Below are 16,192 nucleotides of genomic sequence, written 5' to 3' on the forward strand. Positions count from 1 at the left end.
GGTCTCACACTGACACCTAGTGGCACAACTTGGAAAATGGATCTAAAAAACAAACGCTTAAAATGTCCTACAGATACTTATTTCATAACAACAGACACTCTAATACAACAGGTGAATTCATCCTTTATCGTTAGGTTTAATAGAGAATAAAACAATGTTCTGCAACTGCTTTAAACAACACTTTTAATCGGATCGGCTCTACTCTAATTCTTATTGGTGCGTTTCTGCCGGGTGAACACTCCACGTGACCCGAAAAAGTGCATCGTTTATGCGTCGTCGTCTTCCTCGAGCGCCGAAAATATCAGAGCTACAAGCCCACAAGGCATCACGTCCGCGACGCGCTTTGGGCTTGTAGCTCTGATATTTTCTGTGTGACCGTCGTACGACGAACTACAACTCAGGCAAAGCTCGTTTTTAATTTTCTTTCAATTTAAAAGAACACATATTCGACTCCACGACGATTAAAACGAAACGTTAACGCCTCGTTTCAGAGCGTTACCAACATGAATAATGTGACGTCTTAAACTAACAAACAACGTAAATACCCTCAACGTTCCTTGTTATTGCTGGGATTTATCAACCTACTCCAAACCCATTGTAGGTATCGCTTCTCGGCCTTTTGGCTAATATCAAGTGTAGTAAAGAAAAATGGTGCAGAAGAGAAAATGTGCTGTGTAGAAGAGAAAAAATACAATGAAATGTTATATATTTGTTTTTATTGATGAAATGAATGTATGTAAAGGACAAGTGTTAATAAACATTTACGAAACAAAAAAAATCTGTTCTTATCAGTTTAATATCTGATACGTCCCCTACCCGGGGACCATATATTAAATTGATTTTTGGAACTGGGAGATGGAATAGGGGCTTGCTCCGTCCACTCCACGCATCGACCTGGTATTACAGTACCTCCAGGAACGGTGCACCCCCCTCTCTATGTTGAATAAAATTATATACGCAGCCACACTGTCTATTTTCATGTTATGTGAAAACCAATGTACTATTAATTGGTTGTTATGTAGTAAATAAGTTACACTGTAGTAAAATAGATATAGTAGGAAATTGGGATTCCTTAACAGCTAAACACTTAAACAATTAGACATATTCCAAGAGTAGAAATAGCAGAGCCAGTAGAACAAAAGATAGGTGTGGGTGTGAGTGTGACAGGTATGAAAGTACTTGTGCTCTAACAATGGAAGCAGAACCAAACAGCAATCTTCATACAGATACAAATATAGTCAGAATCATCAGACTGCTGCACCACCACACCCATCAAAATGGATTACCCAGATTATGTAAGAGATTAAGAGAACATTAATGATAAAGATCCAACTATATAACAACCAGTAACCAGTAAGACTCCCTAATCCACAATCTGTCAGTAGATAATGCCGGTCTTATATAAGGGTCATTTGTGTACGGTGTGATGTCATACGGATGTCAGCAGTGTGATGTCATACTGATGTCAGCAGCTATGTCGGCCACCCCGTACGGGTTCTAGTCTGAGGTGATAGCCTGCCACCCCGTTAGTAGGCAGGGGTCCCGACAAGCCAAGGGGTCGATTGCACCAGCTTCCTCCTGCCGCGAAGGGTGCCAGCATGACTCACACCATCCTTCCTAGACGATTTTGACATCTTGTTACTAATCTGTCGGTAGATAATGCCGGTCTTATATAAGGGTCATTTGTGTACGGTGTGATGTCATACTGATGTCAGCAGTGTGATGTCATAATGATGCGGAGATATGAGCAGGGCAAAGGTGTGACGTGACGTGTGACCGACGGACGGACGGACGGCCGGTGGAGGTTTTGATACTAAACTGCGACCTGACGGTCGCAACTATTTCAAGAACAGAAAACTGTTTTGTTTTTGTTTTTTTTGGAGAACAGAAGAAATTATGTTTTTGCAGCTGCAAATAAGAACTTTACTGGATATACAGTATAATTCATCTCACTTGAAAGAATAAGCTGATATATGACTTGAGTTAGCTCATATCCATCACTGTTCACTGACAAAAGAGGCTATGTCCTATGTGATTGCTTTAAACAGCGTTAAACTCACTTTGCCACTCGATTTGCCATTCACTTTATGCATGCGCCTCCATTATGTATCACCTCACCTGGTCTGACCATTGACCAATACTCACTTATCATCACTTTTATTCTTTGTAATCTTTATACTTCCCACTCTGATGGCTTCTTCTTCTTCATTTGCTGTAGGCTATATTCATTCATATTTTTGGAGCGGTGCTCCTGGAACAACTTAAGCTCCAACATCTGGCTTTGTCTGTTTGTCCAAAGCTTCACGGAACATGAAGCTTGGCCTACATCTGGCATGCTTAATGAAATTAACTCATAAATAGCACCACTCACTTCACACTAGGTGTGATTTCCCCCCATGTATGAACATTACAAGTCTAAGTCCTTACCTTATTTATGCGCATATACCTGGCCTCGCTCTAGGACTAGGTCGTCCTCAGACGAGCCCTCCATCGTCGCTTCCAGCCATCCCGGGTCTCCATACATCCAGCAAGCGTGTTGGTGCTTTGTGCTCCTGCGTCTTTCTTGAGTAAATCCACATAATGTTAGTGTGGGATGTCCTCATGACCGGTGCCTGTGTGTTGGTTCCCACAGCACCAGTTTGCTGGCTGGCAGCTCTTGTTGTCTTTGGCAGTGTCCTGATAGCCTCATTCTCCAGGCTGCTATTTTACCGCTCACCCTTGGTATTCCAGCATACAGATTCTTGTTGATAACATGTGTACTCTTGCTGATGTTAAGTATGGCACGCAACTTTCTGGTGTAGCACCCGTCTAGACGAGAGACTTCTGCGGAGTTGGCTTCAGGGGCCAACATTCACTGCCATATAGAAGAACAGACTCTACTGTTGCATAGAAGCTGAGTTTGATTATTCTGGGGAGGTTGGAGTTCCATACAGTGGCCAAGTGGTCATGCTATTCAGGGCCCTTCATGCTAGTGCCTTCCTCACTTTAAGATCTTGCTCTGTTGAGTTGACCCATTTCATGTGCCATGATCTACTTGAAGTCCTCGTCTTCCTTCAGAGCAGTGCCTCCTGTTCAAGAGCTCCTGTGCTTGTTCCACGTGGTTGGAGAGTAGGCTGATGTCGTACCTGGCCAATAGACTAGAACTCTGATTGTGGTCATAATAGAGGAAATTAGCAATCACATTTCACAAGACTCACACGTTAAGAAATACATGTAACGGTTTGCGAGTCCGATGGGCCAAACCTCTGGGGGCGACGGGACCAAAGCTGGGAGGCAACCGTTTGTTGCGATCCAAGGCAAGCGGGTTGGTCCGTGTCTCTCCGGCCATCCTGTCTCTCCAGATGTCACCACACTCTTCAAGGTCGTCACCCAGTCATAACGGAATAGTTTATTAAGAGATAATCATGGGGCAGTCGAGGTCGAGATTTAAGTGGGTCGGGAGAATTAGCAGGTCTACAAGCTCTTGTGTTGCATTGTGACGTGAGCTTGTAGATGCTATTTTTTAAAGATTTCTGACACTTAAAAACTGGACATTTTAAACAAAACGGTTTTCAGTTAAATGAACGTACAGCATACAGCCCGCGCAAAGTGAATGCTTTCGTGATCATTTCGTGATCATTTTAAGTCAAAGGCTGATCAGATTTTTTGGCCTTCGTCTTCTCCATCTTCAGCATCCTTCTCCCAATGTTCCCCTCATACCCATGAAGCTGGGCATCCATTTACAAAAACTAAAAGGTTCCAGCCCGACAGCAACGTTATTGAATTTGAGTTTAACCATGTTGTTATTTTCCCTTCCATAAATACAGCCTTGTATTATTGACAAGCGAATGAACAAGTGATTCAGAGTCACTTGTTTCTTTTATACACAAACAATGCAAGGTATGAGTTGCACAAGATTCACACACATTTTTACCAATGAATTTTCCATAACTTATCCTCCCTCCGAATTCCAGGCCTTTAGCACTCATAATAACGAGGATCTCACTCCAGCGTGCTATGCCCCGAGACAGACTTGAGCAAAGGTAACACACCTGTGGTTGTGGGTTTGAATCCACCGTGGCACAATGGTGCATCCGGCTTTGTGGAGCGTCTACGCAGACACAATTGGGCCGTGTTCGGGGGAGGGAAGCCAGGCGGGGAGGAGGGTGATATTGGTCACTGTATGTACTCCTACAGGCTGGAGAGGCGGAGCCTGTCAGCGGGGAGTGTTGGGCGGGAGGAGTAAGACCAAGGCTCTACATCCTCCCATTGGGGGCTCCTCACTGGCAGGTGAGTCAGTAGGATACAACAGTACGTCCTCCCGGTGGGGGCTCCTCACTGGCAGGTGAGTCAGTAGGATACAACAGCAGTGACAACACAGAAATGTGACAACACAAACATTCTCCAAAACATTTGATTCATTGCAAAACTTTTCCAGGATTTTCTTTCTAACAACATATGTCATTACTGTGGGAACTCTGATTGCAGTTTAAAGTTACATTAAAACTGAAGAGATCCGTTTAAGACATGTCGGGAACAAAATTTTTTTATTTTATAAAGCAAACTGCAACATATGAATTATATTATTTACCCAAAGGAGCAGAAAAAGGTCATATTTATACCCGTGGCAGTTAAATCACACAGCTTGTGTTAACTCTAAATCCAACACATTTTATTTTAGACCTCAAAAAGGGGAAATCCACCCTAAAACAGAATTTACATTTCTAAATGTCATTGACAGTGCATTCTGAAGTTTGCCAACATGAATCACTTTTTCCTCAAAGCCAGAAACGAGGGTTTACAAAAAAGAAACCCACAAACAAGACAATTTAAAGAATGTCCACCCGAGCAGTGGTTCCCAAACCTTTTAGCTCAAGACCCATAAAAGAAATTAGACATTTGCCCTTGACATTACTCAAGCTAGTGAAACACTAGCTTGAGTCCCGGGCAAATGTCTAATAGCAGATCTACAAGCTCACCATGCGTTGCTTCGTGCCGCATCGGCTTGCAATTTGCCGTTTTCACTACTTCTTAATTTGTTTTCTATAATTTAGGGAATTTATTTGATTATTTATACATTTATTTTTGACTCAATTCATGAACACTTTAGAAGGTGTGTGGAAATCCTTGGACGTTTTTAGAATTTTTAATGACAAGATCTAGGAAACAAACTCGCGATCCATACAATTTGGGAAACGGTGCACTAGAGAGCAACTCCGGTGACAGTAAATGGGAGAGCAGTTTAATTTACCCACTTCATACAGTAGCTTCTAAAGGATTTATGGGACAACATTTCCAGTTAATATCTGTTAAAGCACTACAAACAAAAAACTCATGAAACAACTAAACTATATTTCAATCCTCTGTTCCAAACACTGAAGAGTTATTTGGGGTTCACAAATAATTGATGTAACTGTTCAACAGCATTATGAATAATGTAATTTCTGTTTTAACGGGAAGACTCGCTTCAAGAAAGCATTCTATCAAAGAACTTCTAAATCACAAATATAAGCTCAGGTGAAAACCGAACTTCAATTAATAAGTTCAGTTATTGCTCAGATAAATAATATTATTAACTCTACAAGAGAAAAGATATAAGCTTCACATTGTTCAGATACATGTAAAAAACAGGAAGTTCCAAAACTTGTGTTGTCGTCAAACTGACTCTTTTTCTTCTTTTTTTCTTTTTTGGTTGAAAAATCCCTGCAACGTTGTTGTTTTCTTTAAACATCTGCCATATTTTTTTGTACAATCTGCATCAAGAAAAAGTGTTGGAAGGATTAGTTTTGATTGGCCGATGAACCCTCAGCCACCATTTAACAAAAACAGTGACAGAAAAATCTGGTGTAACTCTGGAAAAAAAGTCTTGAGGAAAAAAGTAAGTAGCACCGAAGTCACTAAAGAGGGCAAGCAGGAAGGTTTGGGGGCGGGGGGACCAAACCACAGGGTAACACGACTGAAGCTGTGGCTGCTGCTGGCCCACATCAACGAAACTGCTGATCCTTCTACAAGTCTCTGTGTGTGTGTGTGTGTGTGTGTGTGTGTGTGTGTGTGTGTGTGTGTGTGTGTGTGTGTGTGTGTGTGTGTGTGTGTGTGTGTGTGTGTGTGTGTGCGCGTGTGCGCGTGTGTGTGTGTGTGTGTGTGTGTGCGTGTGAGTGAGAGAGTTTTGGTCTTCATTCTCCCTTGTGGTAGTCTGGTTGTGTGCAGCTGATGCAGATGTAGTCGTCGGTCTCCGCCTGGTCGGCAGACAGACCCACACACACCTGGTGGAACCACTGGTTGCAGTGTCCGTCGCACTGGACCCAGTCCACCTGCAAGATGAGACCAAACCAATTAACATTTTGAAACGGTTAATCATATACCTAGCCATCCTGGTTCTGATCTGAACATAAACAAACTAGTGGGAGAAATGTGAAAAAGGTGTTCACTTCCGGCAGAAAGCGTGAAAATTTGCACCTAGGGGTATTTTTGTGCGCTGAATTAAGAAATTTACGGTCCCAAGCACTTTTCTCAAATTCACTTTTCTCTAATTCACTTACCATACAGGGAAAAACACCCCCCAAAAATCTTCTTTAAGTAGCATGTGAGGGGTCTATCTAGGGGGTTTTCATGATTCTGAATCCATTCCAAGCATTTGGTTTGAACAAAAAACATTCCTTGGGCAAGAAATGGACCCCACAAAACTATGGTTTAGTGATGAGTCATCACTTTTCACAGTTGTGTAGGGTCCATTTCTAGCCCAAGGAATGTTTTTCGTGCAAAACAAATGCTTGCAATGGATTCAGAATCATGAAAACCCCCTAGATAGACCCCTCACATGCTATTTAAAGAAGACCTTTTGGGGGGTCTTTTTTCCCTAGTATGGTAAGTGAATTAGAGCCACCAGATCCCATGGGAAAAGTGCTTGGGACTGTCAATCTTTGAATTCGGCGCACAAAAATACCCCTAGGTGCAAATTTTCACGCTTTCTGCCGGAAGTGAACACATTAGCCTATTTTTGTTACATATTTCTCCCACTAAACATGGATGAATTGAACGGCAACGCACCTCGTCTCCTTCGGGCTCCCGGCACCAGGGGGCAGCACACAGAGAATAATCCTCCTCCTCCGAGTCGGACGGGGCCGACTGGGCTGCGGGCTCAGAAGACACAGTGTTGAGCGGAGAGCTGGAGCTCTTGGTGGGGCTGGTGTTGGGGCTGATGAGCTCACTGTGCTGCTGGGGATGGTGGTGGTGGTGATGGTGACTCTTGTCCTTGTGCGTCTTGGACTTCTTCTTGCGGGACTTCTTGGCCTGGTCTCTGTGCCGAGAGGAGTCAGAGCTCTCCTTTCGCCGCTTGGTCCTTTTGCTCTGGCCGTTCACCTCCTTCTCCTTCCTGTGACAGGAGCCTCCGTTCTGAGAACGACAGTTGAACGTCAGTTGAATCACCATGCAAACGGCAGAGGACACTTGAATACAGGATCTTTTGTAAGAGAATTTATACAAAAATATATATATAGTTTTCAGTAATTTGCTACTACGTTGAAAAGAGGATAAGAGAAGAACATTTTAATGGAAAGAAAATACTGCATTTGTGTAAGATAAATAATAAAATGTTGGGTTTTGTCATTTGTCTGCAAAATAATTTTGTGTTTAAAGAATCTTATCATGAACCTACTATCTTGATTAGAATTGAGTTATTCCCGATGTCTTTGCGTGCCCACTGCCCAGGCCCGAGTTTCCAGAGCTACTAATCAATTAGATTTAATTCAAAACAATCCAAAATCGGACCACCACTCCGGGGTTACCAAGTAAAAAACATGAAAAAAAAGCCTGAGAATAAAAAAAATGTAAATTTGATGTCATAAGACCTTTAACTCCATCTTATTCTACCCCGAGCCAAACCAGACTCAGCAAGTGTGTTGTAATGAGGAGGGGTTTACCTGGGTTGGGTGGGGGCTCCCTTTGTGAGAGTGGTGGTGGTGGTGGTGGTCCTTCTCTGAGGGGCTTTTGGGAGGGGGGAGCAGGCAGTGGAGCAGGGATGTGTACAGCTGCTCCGTCTCGGGTAAGGTCACCTGCAGCAGGAAGCCCTCCACCATCAGCTCCTCCAGCTCTGGACCCAAAACTAGACACACACAGCAACAGTTCATCACATTAAGAACGGGGCCGCATTATTACTTTAACCTACTGCATTCACCAAATATTCGAATATCAAAGTCACTATTCGATGTTGTTCACCGAAGTCGAATATTCGCTTATTCTTATCTTTTTATTGTTTTCTCTTTAAAAAATATATAGTTTATAAAGCTTGGCTGGATAGGAAGTCATAAGAATGAGTTGTCAATGCCCCTGGTGGATGAATTTGTTAATGCTCTATACCAGGGGTTCTCAAACCTTTTTAGGCCGTGACCCCCAAAATAAAAATATCTGAACTGGGGACCCCCACCCTGACAAGCACTTGGAATTGTAGGTATTACATTTAATGTGACTCGGTTCCGCAGATAAATATTGTGAAAATAGCAGATCTACATGCTCACAACCCGAGGCGTTGTGAGCATGTAGATCGGCTATTTTCACAATGTTCGCCTCTTGCTTACTTAATATTTGACAGTTTGGCCAGTCCTGTCGAATATTCGACTATTCGAATACTTTGAGGTCGAATAATTCGAATACTAAAAATCACTATTCGTGAATGCCCTACTTTAACCATTATTGTATGCTTTAACTATTAAAAATAAAAGGCAAATACAAGCTCACAGCGCGCTGCGAGCTTGTAGATCAGCTATTTTTGAGAAATTGTGAACATTTGTGCAAGTCTTTGAATATTTTTGAGCCGATTCTATAAATATCTTCTAAATCCTTCAAAGGTTTTTGAAAAAAAGCATGTCAGTGGTTCTCAAGCTTTTTTCATGTCAAGGACCCCCCCGGTTTGTTATCGAGTTTGTAATGGGCTCGGGTTTCGAGCTCCCATCCCCATTTATGACTGAACCAAAATGATCGCTATTCAAAACAACTGGCTTTGCGAATCACTTACGTGTTTGTGCTATAGTCTCAATGTTTGTATAGGAATAATGTGTCTACAAGGGAAAGCAATACAACACATGCTTCAAGCAACAGATGCTTCAAGCACTGACATGAATACATGCTGGGAAGAGTGAATGTTATGGGAAAAATGAAAGAGATATGGGATAGTTTTCTAAAGCATATGAATCTGATATGAAGATGTTAAGGGGTTCCTAATTTATTTTCATTTTTGTAATATATTGGACTTACTGTATGTATCTGTATTTTTTGTTGTGCTGCACTGTATCATAACCACATTTTGAACTAAGAAAAATTAAATAAAAACATTCATTCACGTTCATTACAAGCACTGACCCTGCATAGGAATAGTGGACTGATGCTCTGGGAAGAAATAACCATTTATTTCTAGAGTGGGATGTGGAGAAGATATCCTCTGCCAATGTCTCGCCTGCAAAACAAGAGGATGAATATCAAAACCAGACCAACAATAACCAGCAAATGACTAATCAACTATGTACAAACTAGCAACAATAACCATAACTGTAAATGGCAAGCTAATCAACTATTGCTAGTACACTGTAGTATAGTATAGTATAAAATAGGGTTATCGATTCGTTCATGTCGTCTTTGACAGGTAGAAACCTCTTATCTCCATAATTTAGTAAAATCTTTTCATAAATTAATGCCCTCCTGCCTACTTTATCATACCACAGCATCACACAAAAGTATCAAAAGTTGCAGATCTACAAGCTCGAAATGCGGTACGAAGGGACAGTGTTTTCTGCAGGTCTTCCAGTCCGAGTGTATCAAAACAGCAAATCGGTTAAGGCAGCGGAAGCTTGTGATTGTGTGAAGTTCAGGGTTCCCACACATTTTTACCAATTAATTTCCCAAACTTTCCCAAACCTTTCCAGAATATTTAACCCAATTTCCAGGACTATATAACAATAATTCAGCTCAATAACAGGTCGCTTACTCCTATGCGCAATGCCCAAAGACAGGTAGTGTATGCCAGTGGTTCTCAACCTTTTCAGGCCACGACCCCCGTAATAATCATGTTTTAACTGGGGACCCGGCACCCTGACGAGCACTAAGAGTTGAGGAATTTTGTATAACACGGTTCTATTGTGAAAATAGCAGATCACAACATGCTCGCTTGTGAGCATGTAGATCGGCTATTTTCACAATTTCTGCCTCTATATATTTGACAATTTGGCCCATGTTTAATTTGTCATTTCAGAGGTATTAACAAAATCAATAACCAAAGACAATGCATAGCTATTTTTTCCAGGACGTTCCAGGACCCTTGATCAAATATTTTTCTAATTTCAAAATATTTCCTGGAATTTCATGACCGTGGGAACCCTGTAAACAGAATCAAATAAATCATGGACAGGCCTACAGACTACTGCTCCTAGGTGTGACAGAGTGATAGACTACCTTTCCGTTTCCGTTCTTGGCCATCCTCGCCACCTCCTCCAGCATGCCGTCCGTGCAGCCCTGCTGAACTCTGTGCTGCCAGCGCACCGTCCGCTCGATCAGGAAGCGCAGGGCGTCGCCCTCGGGCAGTCGAACCCGGATCCTCTGCAACGAGGCCAACAGGGGGAGGACCTTGTCCAGGGGGGGCTTCCGCGAGCGCTGGCACAGCGGGCACAGCCAGGGCTGGATGTCGGTGGCGGCCGTCATGGTGGCAGCGGCGGCGGCGACACAGCTGCTGTGGAAGGCTTCTCGACACAGCTGGCACTGAGCCATGGCTCCCGACGGCGCTCGGTGGCACAGGCACACGCTCAGTTCACTGTCGCTCTCCGACGGGAGGAGAAGCTTGGATTCGTTGGAAGCCCTCAGAGCCAGCAGGGTCTCCATCTCCTTCTGACGTACCTCGGCGAGCGTGGCCATCTGGAGAGAAAGCCATTTGAAAATGATTATAACACAAATTGAAAACACAGGATTCCTTACATTTTCAATTGAATTCTATTTAACCCATTTAGACCTGAGGCTGATTCTAAAAGCACCTTCTATTTTTTTTTTTTCTAATTTCAAAATATTTCCAGGAATTTCATGACCGTGGGAACCCTGACTGTACGCAACAAAGACTCAATGTACGTGCTCAGTTGGACCCATGGACACTTAGTAAAAACAAGACAAAGACAATATAAGTGCAACGCACAGCAGAAGCGGAGTCCTTGCTCTCCGACAGAGCTCTTTCCACGTCGCTCAAAGAGTCCAGCGTGGCTGAGCTTCTCTTGCTGCTCTGCATACTGGATTCTTTTGCCCTTTTGGATCGGGATTTCAGCAGCCCTGCCCCGACATCACATGTAGGACACAGTACCTGAAGGACATGCAAAAACAAACAGATTAACTCCCTGAACTCCACACATATAAACACACACACACCCCCTTGTTTGGCAAACAGCTTTGACATTCATTACCTGTGCCTAGTCGAACATGCTTAACTTTAACGATTGCTTCTCTAACATTCTTATCTTATATATACATTCCTCCTATTGCCGCATCCCACTTCCAAGCCCATTCACGCCCCCTTTACATCGACTTCAACTCATAGGTAGTCGTCTAGGACGTAAGGAATACCGCCCCTAACGCTATCATTCGCCCCCCGTCGCCATGGTGACAGCCCTCCATTGGCTCATTCCCAGCTATGGGACCGGCGGATCCAATTTCAACAGAGGGGGGCGTCGCAGTAAGTGGAGTGAAATTTGACACCACTGTGTTTGCATGTGCGTGCTGCTGCTGCTGCCTCCACAGTGAGGGCAGAGAAATAGCAGAGGCATAACAGTCACTTCTCTCCAGTGCGTCCGGCGGTCAAATATGTCCGACCGGAAACGTGCGCTGCGGCACAATAGTTCCGCCACAATAGTTCCCCCCCCCCCAAATTTTTTTTTTTTTTACTTTTTTTTTTTTTTTTACTTTTTTTTTTTCAAAAAACTTTTTTTTTTTTTGAAAAAAAAAGTTTTTTAGTAAAGAAGCGGGCGTGGACTCTAGATGTGAGCGGCCCGAAGGGCCGCGAACCTCTAGTATTATACATTATTGCAGAAGGGCAAAAACCCGCTTGATCTGAGGCAGCGCTTTCACGGTCTGTAGTCATACTGAAAAAGTCTTGGGCTTTTGCCCTTCTGCTCCACGGGAGGTTTCTGTCCTCCCTGAGCCTGCCTTAGGACACCTGCGTTACCATCCCCACATGTCACTGTCCCCGGAGTGTATATTATCTTATACAATTATATTTATTGTACCTCCCTCTCTGTCTCTCCTATCTCCAGTGGTGTAAAGTAACTAAGTACTTTTACTTAACTTTAAGTACAGTTTTGAGGTATTTGTACTTTACTTGAGTATTTCCAATTTCCAATACATCTCAGAGGCAAATATTGTACTTTTACTCCACTACATTTATTTGAAAACTTTAGTAACTAGTTAGTTTGCATACATAAATTATAATATCATAAAACATACATGAACCACTTTAGCCCCATTTTATATTTTGGCTAACTGAAAATAGCCAATCTACAAGCTCACAACACGTTGTAGATCTGCCATTTCCAAACATTTTGTACTTTTACTTTTGGTACTTTAAGTACATTTTGATGCCAATACTTTCGAACTTTTACTCAAGTACATTTTGAATTCCGGATTTTTACTTGTAACGTATTGCTACTTTTACTTAATTAAAAATCACACCCGTGTGAACTGAGCGGTGGAGTCTGTGCGCGTGTGTGTGTGTGTGTGTGTGTGTGTGTGTGCGTGCGTGCGTGCGTGCGTGCGTGTGTTTGAGTGTGAGTGTGCCTTGCCTGTTCTGGCCTGGCCTGAACAACAGCGCCCCTCCCTTAACATGTGTGGTCAGAAAAGGTACTACACCACAGGCTTGAGGCTACATACACACCCACCCACCCACATACATACATACAAACAAACATACATACCTACACACACTGCCACGCTATGGAGACGGTGTGACCACCGCTCAAAAATGTGAGAACTTTTTCCACCACTGACTACCTCTATCTTCCCCCCAACACGTCAAGGCAGATGGCCGCACACCCTAGAGCCTGGGTCTGCCGGATATGTCTTCCAATCAAGAGGGAGTTTCTCGTCGCAACGGTCTGCAAAACCTCTTTGCTCAGGATGGGACGTGGTCAGGTCTCTGCTCTATATCAGGGGGTCCCCCTAGGGCAGGGGTTCCCAAACTTTTCTTGTCTCAGGGCACCCCATAAATATGTTTTTAATCCGAGGCTCCCCTACATTATAATTTTCACTCCCAGCACCTTATATTTATAGCATATCGTTGTTGTCGGGTGGAAACCTTGAATGTCCAAAACCGTTCGTTTTGTATTCATCATCTATAAATGTACTAAACTAGTGAAAACAGCAGATCTACAAGCACACAACGCCTCGCTAGTTTTGTGCGACAGTCTTTTTTATGATGAAGCAGGGCTTTGCTTTACCAAAAGACGTACACATTTGAAACGTATTTCTGCCCGACAGCGACGATATTTTAGTGATTATGTTGCGAGGAAAATGCTGAAATAATAGCCATTTTGGTTAGAACTGACTGAAAATAAATTTGTACTTCAAGTTTCCAAATAAATTCCAAATATCATCAAATTATCTCACGGCACCCCAGGGTGCCCCGTCACCCACTTTGAAAACCCCTGCCCTAGGGGGTCCTCAGAGTTACAACAGGGGGTCCTCCAAATCTTCCAATCCGTGTTGGTCACTTACCTCTAGCAGAGAATAAGGAGAGTTTGACACCAGGAATGTCTTGGCTGCACTCTCCTTCCAGGCCTGCACGTCAGCGACCAGGGCTTCCAGTCGACTCAGAGGGTCCAGCCACACTGGGATGCTCTCTGCTCTGAACACCAGCTCAGAGAGGTTGTCCAGCACAGGGATACGACCCCCCAACTGACACAAGAACAAGAGATGAGTACATATGTACACACACATGTTGCAGTGTATGCTATGTGCATTTAACTCATTTGCTGCCCCCTCCCGAGTTTCCCGAGTTATTACCGTTGTTTGAGGCCGCCAGGGCCCGAGTTTTTTTTTTTTTGACCTCCAAAAATGTAGTAGGCATGATCGCAATCGCGAAATTGTATGTTTAACCCCCATACCAACCACATCTTTCAAACATGGCAGCCATATTTGTTTACATTTGAAGAAAACATAATGGCTTCTATCTCTATCTATTTCCAAGCAGATTTTTTTGTTTGAAAGCTGTGAAAAGCGTGCACACACATGGTGCATGATCTAGGCATGGGCGTGCATGATTCAGTGCACTAAAAAGTGGCAGCCTGGTACTTGGCAGCCATTTTGAAAGGGCAGAAAATGAGTTAAAGAGGAGGTGCCATAGTTTTGTACTATTTGTTTTGCATGTGTCTATGGAGTTAACATTACTCTATCTAATAGACCACCGAGTGGGGTTATTATGTGCAAATTTGCCTTCCCTGTGAATTTTTGGTTTCTTCCTGAAAGCCGAAAGCCACCAGGTCAAATAGCTGGATCGAAAAACACAGATTTAATGACATCATAAAATCATCCCCTCCCCTTTCACCATAAACCCAACACTGTGGGTGTGGCTAACTTAAATCTGGGTCACCACCCACCAGACAACCAGGCATACTTAATGAACTGGTGGGTGTAGGCACATAAAAACATAATTGTAACACTTTTTGTATGCTTTTTTTTTTTGGGGGGGGGGGGGGGAAATCTTCCTCCCAGTATAATCCTAATACCTGATCATCAAGTTTTAAGGGGGGTGGGGGGAGATCATGGCAACCCCTTCAGAACGGGTACACATTATAGTGTATCATTATTTTATGCTTTAACTATTGAAAAATAGCAGATATACAAGCTCACAGCGCGCACCGAGTGCCGCGCTGCGAACTTGTAGATCTGCTATTTTAGAAAAATCGTGAAAATTTGAATTTTGACCAGATTCTAGTGTCTTTTGAATCCTTCTAAGACTTTTTGAAAAACCCATGTTTCTATGTCAGCAATCTGGCTGGCCATCGTCAAAGAAAAGGTCCGTTTCACTTAACTGGAGCTCAGTTAGTCTGTTCTTGAGAGACTACTATGTCAGTGGTTCTCAAACTTTTTCATGTGAAGGACCCCCAAAATGATATATATTTGGCCACGGACCCCCTATCTCAAAATATTGTATCAGGGACCCCCCAGGAGCAAATATTTGAGATACAAATGTTTGCTTTTAAAAAAAGATATATTCGAAGACTTGCACAAATCGTTTTTCAAAAATAGCAGATCTACAAGCTCGCTGTGAGCTTGTAAATCTGCTATGTTTCAATAGTTAAAGCATTCAATAATTATAGGCCTAAATGGGTTAATTAGGAATTAAGTGATGAGAAAAGTAAGCATGGTATAAAGGAGGGGGTTTTCTCACCTGGAGCGCCTCGGTTTCTTGCAGCCAGTCCTGGGCCTTGACAACCACATCCTTCAGCTGCAGACAGTTAGGAAGGTAAGCAGGGATGTTCTCTACTTCCTGCAGCGCTGCTTCCAGGGTTTCTATGGAGTGACTCGGCCTGTGAAACACAGTGTTGACAGGCTTTAGCACACGCATGGTGGACATGGTGATAGGGCATTCACGAATAGTGATTTTTAGTATTCAAATTATTCGACCTCAAAGTATTCGAATAGTCGAATATTCGACAGGACTGGCCAAAGTGTCAAATATTTAGTCAGCAAGAGGCGAACATTGTGAAAATAGCCGATCTACATGCTCACAACGCCTCGCGTTGCGAGGTGTTGTGAGCATGTAGATCTGCTATTTTCACAATATTTATCTTGCTGGAACTGAGTCACATTAAATGTAATACCTACAATTCCAAGTGCTTGTCAGGGTGGGAGTCCCCAGTTCAAATATGTTTATTTTGGGGGTCACGGCCTAAAACAAATTGTGGGTCCCTGGTATATAGAGCATTAACAAATTCATCCACCAGGGGCATTGACGACTCATTCTTATGATTTCCTATCTAGCCATGCTTTATAAACTAGAGAAAACAATAAAAAAAAAAAAAAAAACGAATATTCGACTTCGGTGAACAACGTCGAATAGTGACTTTGATATTCGAATATTCGAATATTTGGTGAATGCCCTACATGGTGAAGTGTGCACGCAAAATGTAGCCGGTCTTTTTTCCGCTGCGTGACATGCTGGCTTCTAGGGAGTACAAATGCAAGCTTGAAATCA

At 43.0% G+C, this 16,192-nt stretch overlaps 1 protein-coding gene across 1 annotated transcript in view; it reads right to left on the reverse strand.

The window, feature by feature from the left end:
• Positions 1-4,580: 4,580 nt before the first annotated feature.
• kdm5ba (lysine demethylase 5Ba) overlaps positions 4,581-16,192 on the reverse strand; it is a 47,521-nt gene continuing 35,909 nt past the window's right edge. Inside the window, exons 20-27 of the mRNA XM_080728959.1 lie at positions 15,386-15,524; positions 13,711-13,890; positions 11,147-11,308; positions 10,420-10,875; positions 9,334-9,427; positions 7,899-8,080; positions 7,027-7,371; positions 4,581-6,290 (exon numbers count right to left, since the gene is read on the reverse strand). Coding sequence (XP_080585085.1) covers positions 6,153-6,290; positions 7,027-7,371; positions 7,899-8,080; positions 9,334-9,427; positions 10,420-10,875; positions 11,147-11,308; positions 13,711-13,890; positions 15,386-15,524 — 1,696 coding nt within the window. The 3' untranslated portion in view covers positions 4,581-6,152. The remainder of the gene's footprint in view (positions 6,291-7,026; positions 7,372-7,898; positions 8,081-9,333; positions 9,428-10,419; positions 10,876-11,146; positions 11,309-13,710; positions 13,891-15,385; positions 15,525-16,192) is intronic.

The sequence above is a fragment of the Nannobrachium achirus genome, assembly GCF_963921795.1.
Source record: "Nannobrachium achirus genome assembly, chromosome: 6".
In the NCBI taxonomy this organism is placed as follows: domain Eukaryota; kingdom Metazoa; phylum Chordata; class Actinopteri; order Myctophiformes; family Myctophidae; genus Nannobrachium; species Nannobrachium achirus.